The sequence below is a fragment of the Bactrocera neohumeralis genome, chromosome 6 (genome assembly GCF_024586455.1).
Source record: "Bactrocera neohumeralis isolate Rockhampton chromosome 6, APGP_CSIRO_Bneo_wtdbg2-racon-allhic-juicebox.fasta_v2, whole genome shotgun sequence".
In the NCBI taxonomy this organism is placed as follows: domain Eukaryota; kingdom Metazoa; phylum Arthropoda; class Insecta; order Diptera; family Tephritidae; genus Bactrocera; species Bactrocera neohumeralis.
The window spans coordinates 15,171,256-15,185,763 of record NC_065923.1 but is presented as its reverse complement, the minus strand read 5'-3'; the positions used below and the strand labels follow the sequence as shown (position 1 = coordinate 15,185,763).

Here is a 14,508-nt window from a genome sequence, read left to right as displayed (position 1 = left end):
TGTTCACTAATTTTATATATTTCGTTAAGAGATTCAAATATTGCATTAAAAAATAGTTTAATTAACATTTGAATTATTTTTTTTTATTTTGAAATCCCTTACAACAAATTTTAAGTTTTTTCCAAAGTACTGGATAAAATAAAAATTATCCAAAATTCGAGATAAATCCAAATACCGGATTGAAAAAAATTACACCCAGAATATAAGAAAGAATTAATAAAAGAAATTGTTTTAGAATTTACATTTTGTCGTGTTTGCGTACTTCGTGTTATACAACTTTGAACTAAACCTTGCATAGAGCCATAACATCTTTACTTCTCTAAAGCACTTGTCTGCAAACTTACACATTAAAATGATTCATATTTTATCAACTTTTAATTTATTTTTAAAATCTAATTTTTACCCCAACATAGGAAGCCCTGAATATCGTCTATTAGCCATGACTGTCGGGTCTACGCCACCAGAATAGGCCAATAACCACAAACATATTAAGAAACTTGGGCAAATAAACGCCTGTGCCAACTGTGCAACTAAAGTAGTAAAAAAATAATATTCTAACAGTGAATAATTTGTGCAGGTTCATTGTACATACACGTGTACATAAGTAAATTATTGAATTAAATATTAAAATTTGAACTGAAATGAAAAGTGCTACGTACTGTGCATGCTTATCAGGCAGATAACGCAAAACTTTTGTAAGCGTGTATGGAAATCAATTAAGTAATTTGAGATTTCCACAATTATTCGTCAACATCTCTTCTTTGGTTGTGCCAACATTGTATAGCACCTTTCACAAAACTTTCCAGCCTCCACATCTTCTTGAGCTTGAGAAACTGCTTTGAGCAATTCTGTTTTAATCGTTTGACGGTCTTCGAGTTTCAATTTGCGCGTCTCCTCAAACATTCTTTCAAAGAAATCCTTTAGTTCTAAATTGCTATGAGCATCAACGTTTTTCATTGGATTTGAATGACAAGCGCATTTACTCGTGCCTTCGCTGAAGTTTGTTAGGATTTTTGCATGGGGAGTTTTGTTTATTTTTAAAGAAGCCACTTTTCTTCCGCTCGATGCTTTCTGTAGTAAGCTTGACGTTCCGGGTATTTCCAAAAAATATGGTGTTTTAGGGATTAATCGGTTGGTTGTTGTGCCATTTGTAGTAAAAATTTTTGATATTGTATTTTGTTTTCGAATTTTTGAATTTTCAGAATGTGGAAGTTGTAGATGTTGTGTAACTGCAATTTCAGACGCATGATTTTTTGTATGTTTGCCAGACTCAGTATTAAGTTGATTTACATTCAGTACTACCGGATTTCTTGCATTTAATTCGTATAGCATGCCATTACCAGCTACTTCTAGATCCTTGTCCTCAGCGATCTCTTCAGACTTAATGTATAGAAAATCTTGATCTTTATCATATGTCAATTGGCCAACCTTCCTGCGGTTAGAGGTACACACATCCTTAGAGTTTAGCTGCGTTAAGTAGATGTCATCATTGTATTCTAATGGTTCACTTTTTACTACAGCCATTGATTGAAAGTTGCTGGTTTCAATTGTAGAACTGTTCTTCGGGGACAACACATCCATAGAATTTACATGCGTTATGGGAATGTCATAATCGGATTGACTATTTACTACATCATTTGGTTGAGCGTTACATGTTTTAGTTCTAGCGCTATTTTCTGCAATAAAAGCAAATAATTAAAACTTAACAATTTGCAATATTTTACTATTGGTTCTTATTCTTGGTGTTATGGTAAAATTAATAACCATATTTTTAACATTTAACTTTACCTATTATATTTTGTATATACCTTGTTTTGAATCCAAACAATTAAACCTTGGCTTATTTTCATGTTTTCTTCTCTGGCGTCTTCGCTTCTCACTCCTAGCATTCAAAAATTTAGGCATATCGAATCAAATTGTATGCCCTGTTGATAGTAATTAAGATGTGTTAACTCAAAATTTAAAAATATAATAATTACAACTTACTGCGAACACAACAAATAAAATTTTTTTTCTTAGTTATTATTTACATATCACAGTACTTATGTTATAGATTTTGTATCAACTAAAAAACAGATGCACATATTGTGATGCCATATCATAGTTATTGTATTAAAGAAACTTGGACTTAAACTGTAATTCAGTGAATCTGTGATTGTTTTACGTTCAACTAAGATATGATGTACTTAAAAATAAAACAAGTATTAGCAAATACAGTGTTAAATATTTCTAAACTTCCTCAAAAACAACATATTCGAGTTCCACATCCGAAAAAACTCTTTCTGGCGTTGCCGTTTTGTAATTTTAGTTTTCATTCTAATTATCACAGAGGTGCCAGAGAAAAATTTGTTCTTTCACGGCCTTAAAGTTTTTGCATCAAATATGGATAAATGTTAATAGAATTCAAAAAAAATTGTCAAAATAATAAAAAATATTTTCCTTTAAAAATTTAATTTGTCCTAAATATATCTATAATTGGGAATTTTCAGTTACTTCAAGTTATTGGTAAATATGTATAAAAATGCGATTTTAAATTTATTGGGAATATTGTTGAGAAATTTCAAATTCGAGAGTGATATCAACTAATGCATAGGTCTTATTTGTTTCCTTGAAATGTTTTAATTCAGATTATAAAAAATTTATTTGAGCTAGGTAACTTCACCAATAGAGATTTAAATCGTCTTCTTTAATTATCGATAAATACAGCACAAGTTTGTATCGAGAAAATAAGAGTTGCCAGTTTAGTGACATAAAATTATGTAATCATTAAAAAATAAAATAAAAGTTAAGGTCGGTTGGACCGAAATTATATGTAATACCCTTTCAAACACAAAAGTTTTCCATACGAGAATTGGATTTTAATAGGTCAGTTTGTGCGATCCGAACTATACAATTTCTTCAAATATTTTTTGTCAAATAATAAAGTTTTCCATAAATGGAAACCAGCTATATGCAATAATAGTCCAATCTGAATTTTCTGAGATGCTACCGGTGCCTTGGGCGGTAGTCCAACCCAAATTTCGTGACAATATCAAGTCAAATTATTATATTTTTCCATACAAAGATCTAACTCTGATTGTTCAGCTTGAATGGCAGTTATTTGCTATATATATTTTCCAATAGTTCCTAGGTGGAACATAGAGCCTCGAGTTTTATGCTATAGTGGTTCGATATCAACAGTTTTTTGGAGAGAAAAGAACGTGTTCAAAGTTTCAGATCGATATTTAAAAAAATGAGGAAATACTTCGTGTACATATATACAAATGTGCATACAGACAGACATGACTATATCGACTCAGCTCGGCACGCTGATCATATTACTGTGATCTCCGACGCTTTCTTCTGTTTGTTTCAAACTTCGTGGCAAACTTCATATACCCTCTTCAAGGTATACAAAGTAGATAGTGTGAACATGCTAGTCGTTGTATTAAGGGTTAAGGATTGACCAATTTAAAATATGTATATATAATATATATTATTTCTAACATTACCTAAAGCCTTTCTGCATCCTCTTAAATTAATCCTATGATTATATTTTCATTAGTATTAAGAGATAAATAATAAAGTTATCAATCCTTGAAGGCTTGTTTTTGATTTTATATTGATCAGGCGTACATACGCTTAAACGATTCTCGATTCTATACTATATGCTACATTGAATTTAAATATCAATTCAAGACTCTCTCTACTTATCACATCTACTGATATGTCACTGATAATAACAAAATTTAATCAGTGATTCTGTGAGCAATATGACAATCTTGCCTTCAAAACATGACCTTTCTTATCAGGCGCTCAAACCAAAGTGTGTGCTCTCATTTGAGTATTAGAGAGATTAACAATTATTTTCGATCAATTCAAAGACGGGTTATGAAGAGGACATAGGCGTTAACTTCCAAACTGAAGATGATGTCTGAAATACATTTTATCTGAACATCTGCTATTTATATTACTTTACACATTTACTTAAAAGTTAAAAACAAAGTTATTTCTTTATTTAAAATATTTTAAAGGTTGCAAGTTTATCTTATCAAATTGTAAGCATTATTGAGAGTAAGAGCAAATCATATACATACATATATCTTCTCTTCATTTGACTCTTAATAAATGACATTGTCAGCGCAACGGCGCATGGTTAGGGTTGGCGCGAAAGGGGTGGTGTATACTATATACACAAATACACGCATATAAGCGCTGGGATCGATCTCATCGTGGAGAGTAGCCACGACGGTATCCGACAAACTGCGACGTCGACTGTTATGAATGTATTTATGCATGTATTTTGAGCATTATTCAATCGTGTGTGTATTTATTATACATATATAATAGTAGAAGTCAGCGATAAGATTTGCTTGACATGCGCAATTGCAACTTTGGGTGCTTTATTTAGTACGCAACTATGTACATATGTACATATGTATGTATGTATGTACGTCATCTCGTTACGTTGCTTTTCTGGGCGTAAATTCGCAGCGCACGAATGAATAAGTAAGCGAAATTGTGTAAGAATTAGTTTATTTTTTATTTATTACAGAACTAATTTGAGATTTAATTGTTTAGGTCAATTGTTTAGGCGCTACTACCATAGATTTATCTATGCTACTACTCCTATTGAACTGCTCTTTACAAAAATAGGTCTAATTCACACAAGCTTTGTCAAGTGTACTCGACCCAAGCAATTGTATTACTGTGTATACATACATATGTATGTATGTATGTATGTATACGCAGATTTACATATGTATGTACATATGTATGTATGTATTGTATGTACATGTGTATGACTTTTGAAATAGTATGTACATATCTGGCTATGATCATCAATTTGATCGTGAAGTAATTTTGGTGGAATTTCATACATATATGTATGTATGTATTTTCAATTGATATTAAAACAATGGATTTATAAGAATGAATGTCAGACTAAATTTATGGAATTTAGTGTTAGAAATTCACATAAAGGGTTGCATCTACTTGTGAATTAAAAAAAAAAATGTTTTTCTATATGCGTTAAAATCTTTTATTTGTAAACAATTTTTATCCTGATATAATCGGCACACTTTAAACGCGTTTTTCTAGCGTTTCAAAGACGGCAAGGAAAAATTCTTCTCTTCACAAAAAAGAAGTTTTTTGGATTTAAGTTTATTTTAAGCAAGAAATTCTTTTTCACCGCCAAACACCTTTTTAAGGGAAAAACTTTTCGAAATCAATCACCGATTATTAAAGAACATTCCTCATAATCGGACACTTACCGGCGCAGTGTTTTTGTCTGGCTAAGGGAGTTGTCCATTTATGGGGGCGTGGCAAAAACGAGTGTTTAAAATGTATAGTATTCTTAGAGTCAGAAGCTACAACTGGAAACTAGTTTTGAGTGCTGCTTGACTGCCACTTAAAATCACAATATGTCCATTGGCATGGTTGCGCTGAAAACTGATCTCAGCCAACCAAACTTCTGAAAAAAAACAAGAAAAAACATCCCCGAAGATCCGTTATAGGTACATTTCTTATATAGTAGCACAAAAGGACTCAATTTTTATCATGATCTTGATCGTTTTGTATGGTAGCTATATGTTATAGTGGCCCGATTTGATCAGTATTTGCGGAGGTTGTAGTGTTGATGTGAATAAGAACCTCGTCAAATTAAAAAAAAACTGTTTCACAAATTTGGTGGGTTATAGAGGTACAAAAGAAGGTATTTTGACGATTTCTTTTTTAATATAAGCAAACACATATATGTTTGAAAAATACAATATGGCATAACAAAGGTACAATTTGAACAATGCCTCCTGAAATTTTGATATCTTCTTATATGACCATATCTTATTATTGGTCCACTTAAAATTAAAAAACTAAACATTATCCATTAATATACATATATACTTTAAAGAACCATTTTTGAACTAAGAAAAAAAAAAAAATATTAAAATTTTCCTTTTTTTCTCTGACTTTAAACAAAAAAACCTAATTTTTTGGCCCAATTTTCGCCATTTATTGGTAAAAAAAATTAGTTGTATTGAAAGAAAAAAAATCCTTCGTTCAATAACTAGATAATAATATTTTAAAGACGAGTTCACAATTCGAACTAAATCGGCTAATAACTTTTCGAGAAATCGTGTCCATCGACTTCAAAAACACAGCTTCTCCGAAACTATTACTCGGATCAATTTAGGAAAATATTTTAGAAGTGTTGTAGAATTTAATAAGACAAACAAAAAAAATCAATTTTTTGAAATTTTCAAACCCACCTAACCCCTTAAACGAATACTTAGTTGACGGTCTAAGTTCAAAACTTTGCGCATTGTTGATGTTTGTCGAAGTCGCAGGTCTCCCAGCACGATCTTCATCAGCGACCTCTTCTCGACCCTCCAAAAAGGCCTGGTCCCACCAAAACACACCACTTTTTTCTAAAGTAAGAACTGGGTAAGCCTGCTTGATTATATCAAACGTTTCTGTCGCAGATTTACCGAGTTTTACACAGAATTTTATCGCGTACCTTTGCTCTGCGTTCGTTCTCTTCAATATACCAAAAGGGCGAATTAAAAATCAGCGATCGCGAATTGACTTTTGAACTGTGTCAGCAAGATTTTTATTGGATTCATTCAGAATACAGACATCAGCAATAATATTTATTATACGTATGTACATATGTATATGTAGATGTATTATTTATACATACATATGTATATGTATGTATGTATGTAAATACATACACGTATGTATGTGGATTGAAGGGCGAATGGATTATAATAATCTTATTCAATAAACCAGCGATCGACAATATATAGTATAGTACGTTATATTTACAAATGTATGTATGTATGTATGTACATACATATTTTTATAGTATAAGGTGTATTTCAGGTTAATTTTCTATAAATTAAAACTATTTATTTATTTTCGAATGAAACTTAAAGAGTGTAACTTGCAAAGTGCAATAATAATGCACAGTATTTGTTGTGAATTTTTTTAAAAGATTGAATTAAATTTTATAAGGCTTCTATTGAAATAAAATTAATTAAATAAATATATTTGAACTTTATTTTGATAAGTTCGAAGGTATTAATGGATGAATCCGGCGATTGAACATAAAATTGATAATACAAAAAACAACTGCAACAGCACATGTTAAACAAATAATACAAAGCTCTAAATGTACATACATACATACATACATATGTATATAATAAATGCGCGTACTTGCATTAAATAAATAAAAGTTGAACGCCGGCGCTCCTTCTAACTAAAAGAAGACCGAAAGCAGCGCCAATTTCATAATTTTCACAATAATCACAGAAGCACATGAGCGGCCAGTAGCTGAGCTGTTGAGAACGATGACGGCTATGGAGAGCGCGACGGTGAGAAATGTGCTGCAGATGCGCACGAAAGCAAAATTTCCAAAACCCAAACGAAAGCGAAATTGAACACACAGAGCAAAAGAAACAGCGAACAGCAAGCACCCAAAGTCATGCTGAATAAACTTCAATAACACACTGGTACATAAGCATATACACACATATGCATGTGTGTGTGTGGAATAAATCGCCAGCAGCGATAAACGCTGTAGTGGCACGCAAAGAGCAAGCGCAAAGAGACGACCAACGCGGCTATTGCACGGCAAACGCTCTCGCGCTCTCCGCATGGCCCGGCGCAGTCACATGCGTGTGTGTGTTGGTTAGAACACTAGAACGATAGACGACGACTCAGCGGCGCTGACTCGACTCGACTCGTTGACATACATATGTGTTGGTTGGCTGGCTGGCTGGCCTGACTGGCTGTTTGGTTTGCTGGTTGCTTCCGCTTCAAGACAAACGCAACGTTCTAGTTGGGACACCGCGCTCTGGCAATCTGGTTGAAAAAGTTCTACACCGTACGTTTTACTACGAGTTGTGTGCGTTCGCGAAGAGCCACAGAACAACGAACGCCCGCCCGCCCATCACCAGGCAGCACAGCACAGCCGTCATCTGTGAAAACAAAGCAAAACACAGCAGTTTGTAGGAACGTCTACGAAGCAAATAATACACACGTTTTAGAATACCTACGTGTGTATGTTTGTGTGTTTGTGGGCATACGCAGCGGAGAAGGGAGGAAAGCACACTTGGAATCGCATTTTAAGTGCTTTGTGTTCTGTCAAATCGCTTTGGATTTGGTAGATGGAAGTGCATATATCCATAAATTCGCAGCATATTAAGCAAGTGCATTGACGTGTGTTTAGATGTATGTATATATTTGTGGGTGTGTGTGTGATTGCGTGCTAAGGAAGAAAGAAAAATAAACTGAATTTGTATATTGCAGAAGTGCGGCGACCAATTGTGCATGCAATTGCACGACAAAGCGACGCAACGACAACAGCCACACAAACAACAATAATAACCACAACAATAACAACAATATCGCTAGCAGTAGCGGTCGCAGCCACCAAAACGATAACGTTGCAAAAGTACACACGGTGTTATAATACAATCAGCCACGACGACGTCTACAACGGTGTCAGCCGCTCCGGCGTTCGCATCGGATACGCCGAAGCAACAACAAAATTCGCGACGTCGTCGTCGAATAGTCGAACCGCCGTTATTTAGTGCCATCAACACGACGACGACCACGACTAGTCGTGTCGGCCGACGCGTGCGCCTGCCCGTGCACCTCGCCACATCGGTGACGTCGAGCGCGGCTATAAGGGCGGCCACGGTGTCATCCTCGCTGGGTCCGAAAAAATTGCGAAGTTTGCGAAATTTGTTGTCGCGCGGCAAGCGAAAACCCCTCCGTGTGCGTAGCACCAGCGGCGGCAGCAGTGCTCAACAACAACAACAGCAGCAGCGACCACAACAACAACAACCGAGTGTTGCTGAGCAGCAGCACCAGCAGGTTCATAATAATATCAATAGGCATAATACCCAGAATAGCATTGACAGCAATTGTAAAAGCAATAACAACAACAACAACAACACAAACACAGTTCAACACAACGAAAATGCGATGAAAGTGAAGGAGCGCGAAAAGGTAGCCGAAAAGCATGCGATTGCAGCCGAGGAGTTAGATGACAGTGACGACGACGCTAATGAAGATGGCGCCGATGGCTATAAGTCTGAGAATGTAAGTGGATAAAGCGTTTAATTTGCAATGTACATACATATGTATGGAAGTCCGCCTTGACACATTGACAACGGCGAAGTTCGACATTTTATTCGGTTGCAGTTTCATTAAGATACATAAATATATACTACATCTCTTTTGCTGTTCGAGATAGACAAAGTTTTAGTACTAACCAGACGAATCTCAGTATATTAGTTACAGGAGGAGGCGGAGAAAGTTATAGACTATCTTTCCCATTAATATAGGGTCAATATACTTGGATTTTTATGTGACCAAGGGCTATGCTACATTCTTCAAAATTATTTTGGGAATGTGTGTTCTGATGATACAACCGCGATCACCTACAAAGGACTTCATGGGTCTTTTCGACGTCTTTCCGCTAGTGAAATTTAAAATAGGGTCGAAAGGCAATTGGAGATTCCAAGTGTAACCAGGTCCTTTTCCACATAGTCTTTCCAACGGTGTGGAAGTCTTCCTCTTCTTCTGCAAAATTTTCACCTTACTACTTACCGACCAAAACGAGGTAGATCGTCGAAATAAACGCCTTTAGCCGAAAAAAATTCGAGTCAATTCCGGAGTGTTAACCGGCTGTTGTGAACCCCTGCATGACTCTAACCACTATTTCTCTATGGTTCAACCCCTCCGAATCAGTCCGTTTCCTGGGCATCCCGTTAGAATACTTTGATGACAATAAACTTACGCCTTGCCACCCAAACAGGGTCTAGATAACCGTTACAATAATAACAGAAGAGTGAAAGAAGTAAGCAGAAAGCCCAAATTTATTTTTTTTCTGGCGGAAAGTAAAAAAGGGGGTCGGATTCATAGGGATATACATACATACAAGTATATACATTTGTATTCATAAAATTATATTTTTCACCTTTTACTTGTGATTTGTGAAAAAAAATAAAATCTGCAACATTAAATGAGGCGTGTCAGGCAAAAATCTTTATATGCATTTAATGACGTAATATATTTAAGAGTACGCTATATACTAGTTGGTACATTAGTAAATATATACAATCATGATCATGCCACCAGCTACCATACATATACATACACAAATTCTACTTTTCTGTACTTCAATCACTTTTCACGAATGACTAATTCCTCACACACACTCACTTACTGTTCTCTCTTCGGTTTTACAGAACCCCCCAACAGCGTTGGCACAGCCATTCCACGAGAAAATGCTCTACGACACACGAATACGTCGGAAAAATGTGTTGGCGCTCAACGAGAAAGTGGCCGCGATACGCGAGTACGAAAAGTCGCCGGTGTACAAGCGCATCGGACGCATGTTTCACTGCAGTCCCGACCAGATCAAGCGCATAGTACAGCAGAAAGACAACATACTCGAGGCTTGGGAGCAGCGTACACGTCGCTGTCACGATGCAAAAACGCTCGAAATGAAAGTGGTGCGCGTGTCGATGCTGGGCAAAGCGGTCTTCGATTGGCTACGCCGCATGATCTACTACCAGGACATACAGATAACGGATGGGCTCATACAGAAGACGGCGCTGCAGTTTAAAAGCGCCATGGGTCTACAGAATTTCTTTCCGCATCAGGATTGGTGTGATAAATTTCGACAGACATACAAAATCCATACAACCGACAGTAAACTGCTGAATATTGGCTATACACAAGGCTATTCTGTGCAAATAAAGGATGTCATGAAGGACGTGCTCAACGAGTGTACACCGGATGCGGGCAGCAAAACGCAACCGATGGATGACGACGACAATGACGATGAAGTGGAAGAGATTAAGGAGGAGTGTGATAATACGGAAAATACGAAAGCGCACGAAGGTGATGCGGAGCAGGAGGCAAAGCGGAGACGACTGAAGGCAGCCGGTAATCTACAAAGCGCTAAAAGCAATGTTGCAGGCAACATACCACAGCCAACTGGTAGCACACTAAATGCAACTGGCAATCCAATTGTGAAACGCATAAATATCACAAACCCCAACGGGAATATGACGAATAATCAATTAGCCGCCAATTTACAAAAGAAGAACACGCCGTCACCAGCCATGCACAATCTTGCAGCACCGCAATTGGCACCATTCCGTCAACTGGTCGCATTGCCACTACAAGGCAATGTCGCCGGCATGCCGCAAAAGGTGCTGGTGGCCACACCCATAACGCCGGCTGGTCAGATGCCAGGCGGCAAGCCAATGACCATGACAATCATACCGCTGGCGACTATCGCACAATCGCAGAGCATGCAAGCTGCTGCGGCCACAGCCACAGCCGCGGCAACTGCAACAGCTGCAGCGACTGCCACACCGACTGCCACACCGACTGCACTAACTGCCGCGCTGGCAACAACAACCGCTACTGCCGCCACACCTGCGTCGGATGCCGAGAAATCCAATGTGCCACCACCGATGCTGGATATTAAAAAGGAAATCAAGCAGGAGCCGCAGGAGCCCGTTGAAATCAAACAGGAATATATTTCAGACGCGGAGGATGAGGAGCCAACGGAGCAGGACCACCAACAGCCCACTGAGGTTGCTGTGAAAACAAACACTGCGTTGCAAGCGAATGCCATTAACAATAATATCGCGCCATTTACACCAGAAGGTGATACATCCTCCAGTGGTAGTACGGATGTTGAGGAGCGTGTTCGCGCGCCTGAAACAGCCGATGATGACAATATAGCTTTAGCCAATTTGCGGCGACTCATACAGACGCAAGGTAAACTTGTTGCAACTTCAACGCCATCCGCAACCGGTGTACGTCCTACCGTCTCGTCGGCCGTGCCGCCTTTAGCACCGAAACCCATTTTATTACCCGCTCCATTAAACCCCAACACATCGGGCACGACTGAGCGTCAGAGCTTGCCAACATCGACGACTGCCATTACTTGTATACCCGCCGCCAATATATCCGCCATGAGTAGATCCCTATGCTTTACGCCGCCATTGCCGCCTTTGACGAAGGCACCGGATGCCGTTATAAATCGCTTGGCGAATAAACGCAAACACGCCACAAACAATATGCCACTGCTGCCGCCCATTAAGTCCTGCTCGGAGGCGCGTAAATATCTGAAACTTTTGGAAGATTTCGCGCTGGTTAAAGAGAACTTTAGACTGATCGGCTTGATCACGCGTGCCGACGAAGTACTGCGCGAGCTTGATGGGGACGACGACGTGGATGTGGATTGAGTTGTTGTTTACAAACAAACTTCTAGTTTAAAATTAATACACACATACACATCTGTTGTACATATGTATGTGTATCCATGCGTAGAATGTAAGAGTATAGCTTTTTCTATGAATACCAAAGCCGGTAATTGTTACCATAGTTTGTAAGTAAAGTGGGAAAACTTATGTACATACAAACATACTCCTGTGAGTATGTACATATGTATGCAGCCTATATACAAATCAATTTTTTCACATACTATATAGAGGTTTATATACATAAACACATATTTCTAAGTAGAAGTGCACAAGGGACACATCTATGTATATAGTTACTAAATTACATACATACATACTCCTCCTGTATTGGAGTTACCCATTTTTGTTTTGTTTATTTTATATGAAATATTTTATTTTTAAGTGAATATCAATACTGTATTTAATTTTTTTTCACATACATACATACTTACATATATTTGTACGTTAACAATGAAATATTATTCTTACCCACGTATGTGCATACATTTTTTAGAGAAGCTACCAATTAATTAAAAGTTGAATAAAAAGGAATTTGAAAAGAAAATTGCTTGGAATCTTCAATTAGTGGAAAACGCGAAAACAAATGTAACAATTCTTGATGAATAATTAAATAATGTAAACTGTATGGATCAGAGCAGAGATCAAAGTGTCAGAGGTGTTTACGTCAAATTCGATTAATTTTCTGGGTATTGGGTCAAAACAATTTTTACTTAGTTCTAGTAAGGTTTTGCATTTTTCGAAGTAAGACTCCGAAATCGAAATATTTGTCTTGGAATTTCGAAATTTTGCTTTTTATGGAGGGAACACTTCTTCAGCCTCCAGAGTGGCAGTAAAACCATAACACCAGGAGATGGCGAAACCGATTCCCCAAGCGATGAAGATGGAGTAGACGTTCAGTTGCCCTCCCATGAAGAAGTTCAAATTGAAATTTCCCGTCTGAAGATCAATAAAGCGGCAGAGGCCGATGATTGGAATTTCAACTACCGTGGATAAGCCTCCTCAACATCCCGTATAAGGCTATATCGAGCGTATTATGTGAAAAATTAAAGCCTACCGTCAACAAACTTATTGGACGTTATCAGTGTGGCTTTAGACCTGGAAAGTCAACAACCGGTACAATATTCTATAAGAGTGTCCATCTGCTGGCGTACAACCGCCTCGTTAGTTCTGATTTCTTGAGGTTTGACAAAGTAGTGAAGCAAATGGGTCTGGTAGTGAAAGAGGTCAAGACGAAACAAACAGTCGTCGCACTCGCGACTAGGCTCCCACGTCACTGTTGACAGTCATAACTTCGAAGTCATAGTTAATTTCGTTTATCTTGGAACCAGCATTAATACAAACAACAACCACTCATTATTTCCGTCCTCTATGTGGTGTAGTGACATGGACGATGGAAACATCTGATGAGTCGGCGTTACGAGTGCTTGAGAGAAAGGTGCTGCGAAAGAGTTATGGTCCTTTGCGCGTTGGCCACGGCGAATATCGCATTCGATGGAAGGATGAGTTGTATGAGCTATACAACGACATTGACATAGTTCAGCGGCTACGGTCATGTTGTCCGAATGGACGAAAACACTCCAGCTCTGAAAGTATTCGACGCAGTACCCGCCGGGGGAAGCAGAGGAACAGGAAGACCTCCACTCCGTTGGAAGGACCAGGTGGAGAAGGACCTGGCTTCGCTTGGAATCTTCAATTAGCGCCAAGCAGCGAAAAATAAAAACAGCTGGCGCGTTGCTGTAAACTCGGCTATACACAATTATAGCGGTGTCTACGCCAATATAGAAGAAGAAATATTAAACAGAACTAGCTGTATAAAATGAGCTCTATCATATTGGCGTAGGATATTCCTTAAGTTGCTTTAGAGAATGCTAGTGAGGACACAATCAATGGTCAAGTATTAATCTGAGTTGGTTACGAAGGAGTTTTAAGAAAAACTGACGAGAAGAGTGTGATTTTGAATAAAAAGATTTTGTTTTAACAAAATACCTATATTTCTATAACCTGTACAAAGGTTTGCCACGAATTTTGCAAAGCCCAGAAGGAAAGTTCGGAGTTACGTACATACGAGTATAATGATGAAATAAAGCGTGACAAGCTGTGTCGATTTAGCCATGTCGGTCTGTATATATGCGAACGATTTGCTCAGTTTTTGATATATCGATATTTGTTCAGCTTATTTTCCCCCAAGAAGTTGCTCATTTGTCAGAACCGCCGATGTCGGACCTTTATA

The 14,508-nt window shown here is 37.7% G+C and overlaps 2 protein-coding genes across 14 annotated transcripts in view; one reads left to right on the top strand and one right to left on the bottom strand.

Moving 5' to 3' along the window:
- Positions 1-2,282, bottom strand: part of LOC126762521 (uncharacterized) — a 43,653-nt gene extending 41,371 nt beyond the window's left edge. For 8 of the 12 annotated variants that reach the window (XR_007667467.1, XR_007667468.1, XR_007667469.1 and 5 more), the window contains exons 1-3: positions 1,987-2,223; positions 1,809-1,925; positions 660-1,676 (exon numbers count right to left, since the gene is read on the bottom strand). Coding sequence is in view for 2 of the 12 variants with exons in the window: in XM_050479328.1 (XP_050335285.1) it covers positions 748-1,676; positions 1,809-1,905 (1,026 nt within the window). In the remaining 10 variants the exon portion in view is untranslated. Of the gene's footprint in view, positions 1-226; positions 1,677-1,808; positions 1,926-1,986 lie in introns of those variants that run through there. The other 4 variants (XR_007667474.1, XM_050479329.1, XR_007667473.1 and 1 more) reach the window with 4 other exon arrangements.
- Positions 2,283-7,809: 5,527 nt separating this feature from the next.
- On the top strand, positions 7,810-12,841 carry LOC126762513 (uncharacterized). 2 transcript variants are annotated; one of them, XM_050479307.1, is made up of 3 exons: positions 7,810-8,214; positions 8,293-9,090; positions 10,242-12,841. In XM_050479307.1, exons 2-3 carry the CDS (start codon positions 8,974-8,976, stop codon positions 12,258-12,260), a joined length of 2,136 nt encoding a protein of 711 aa, XP_050335264.1. In that variant the 5' UTR covers positions 7,810-8,214; positions 8,293-8,973; the 3' UTR covers positions 12,261-12,841. The 2 variants fall into 2 exon arrangements, with proteins under 2 accessions (XP_050335264.1, XP_050335265.1); XM_050479308.1 differs by having other exon boundaries at positions 7,810-8,232.
- The last annotated feature ends 1,667 nt before the right edge of the window (positions 12,842-14,508 follow it).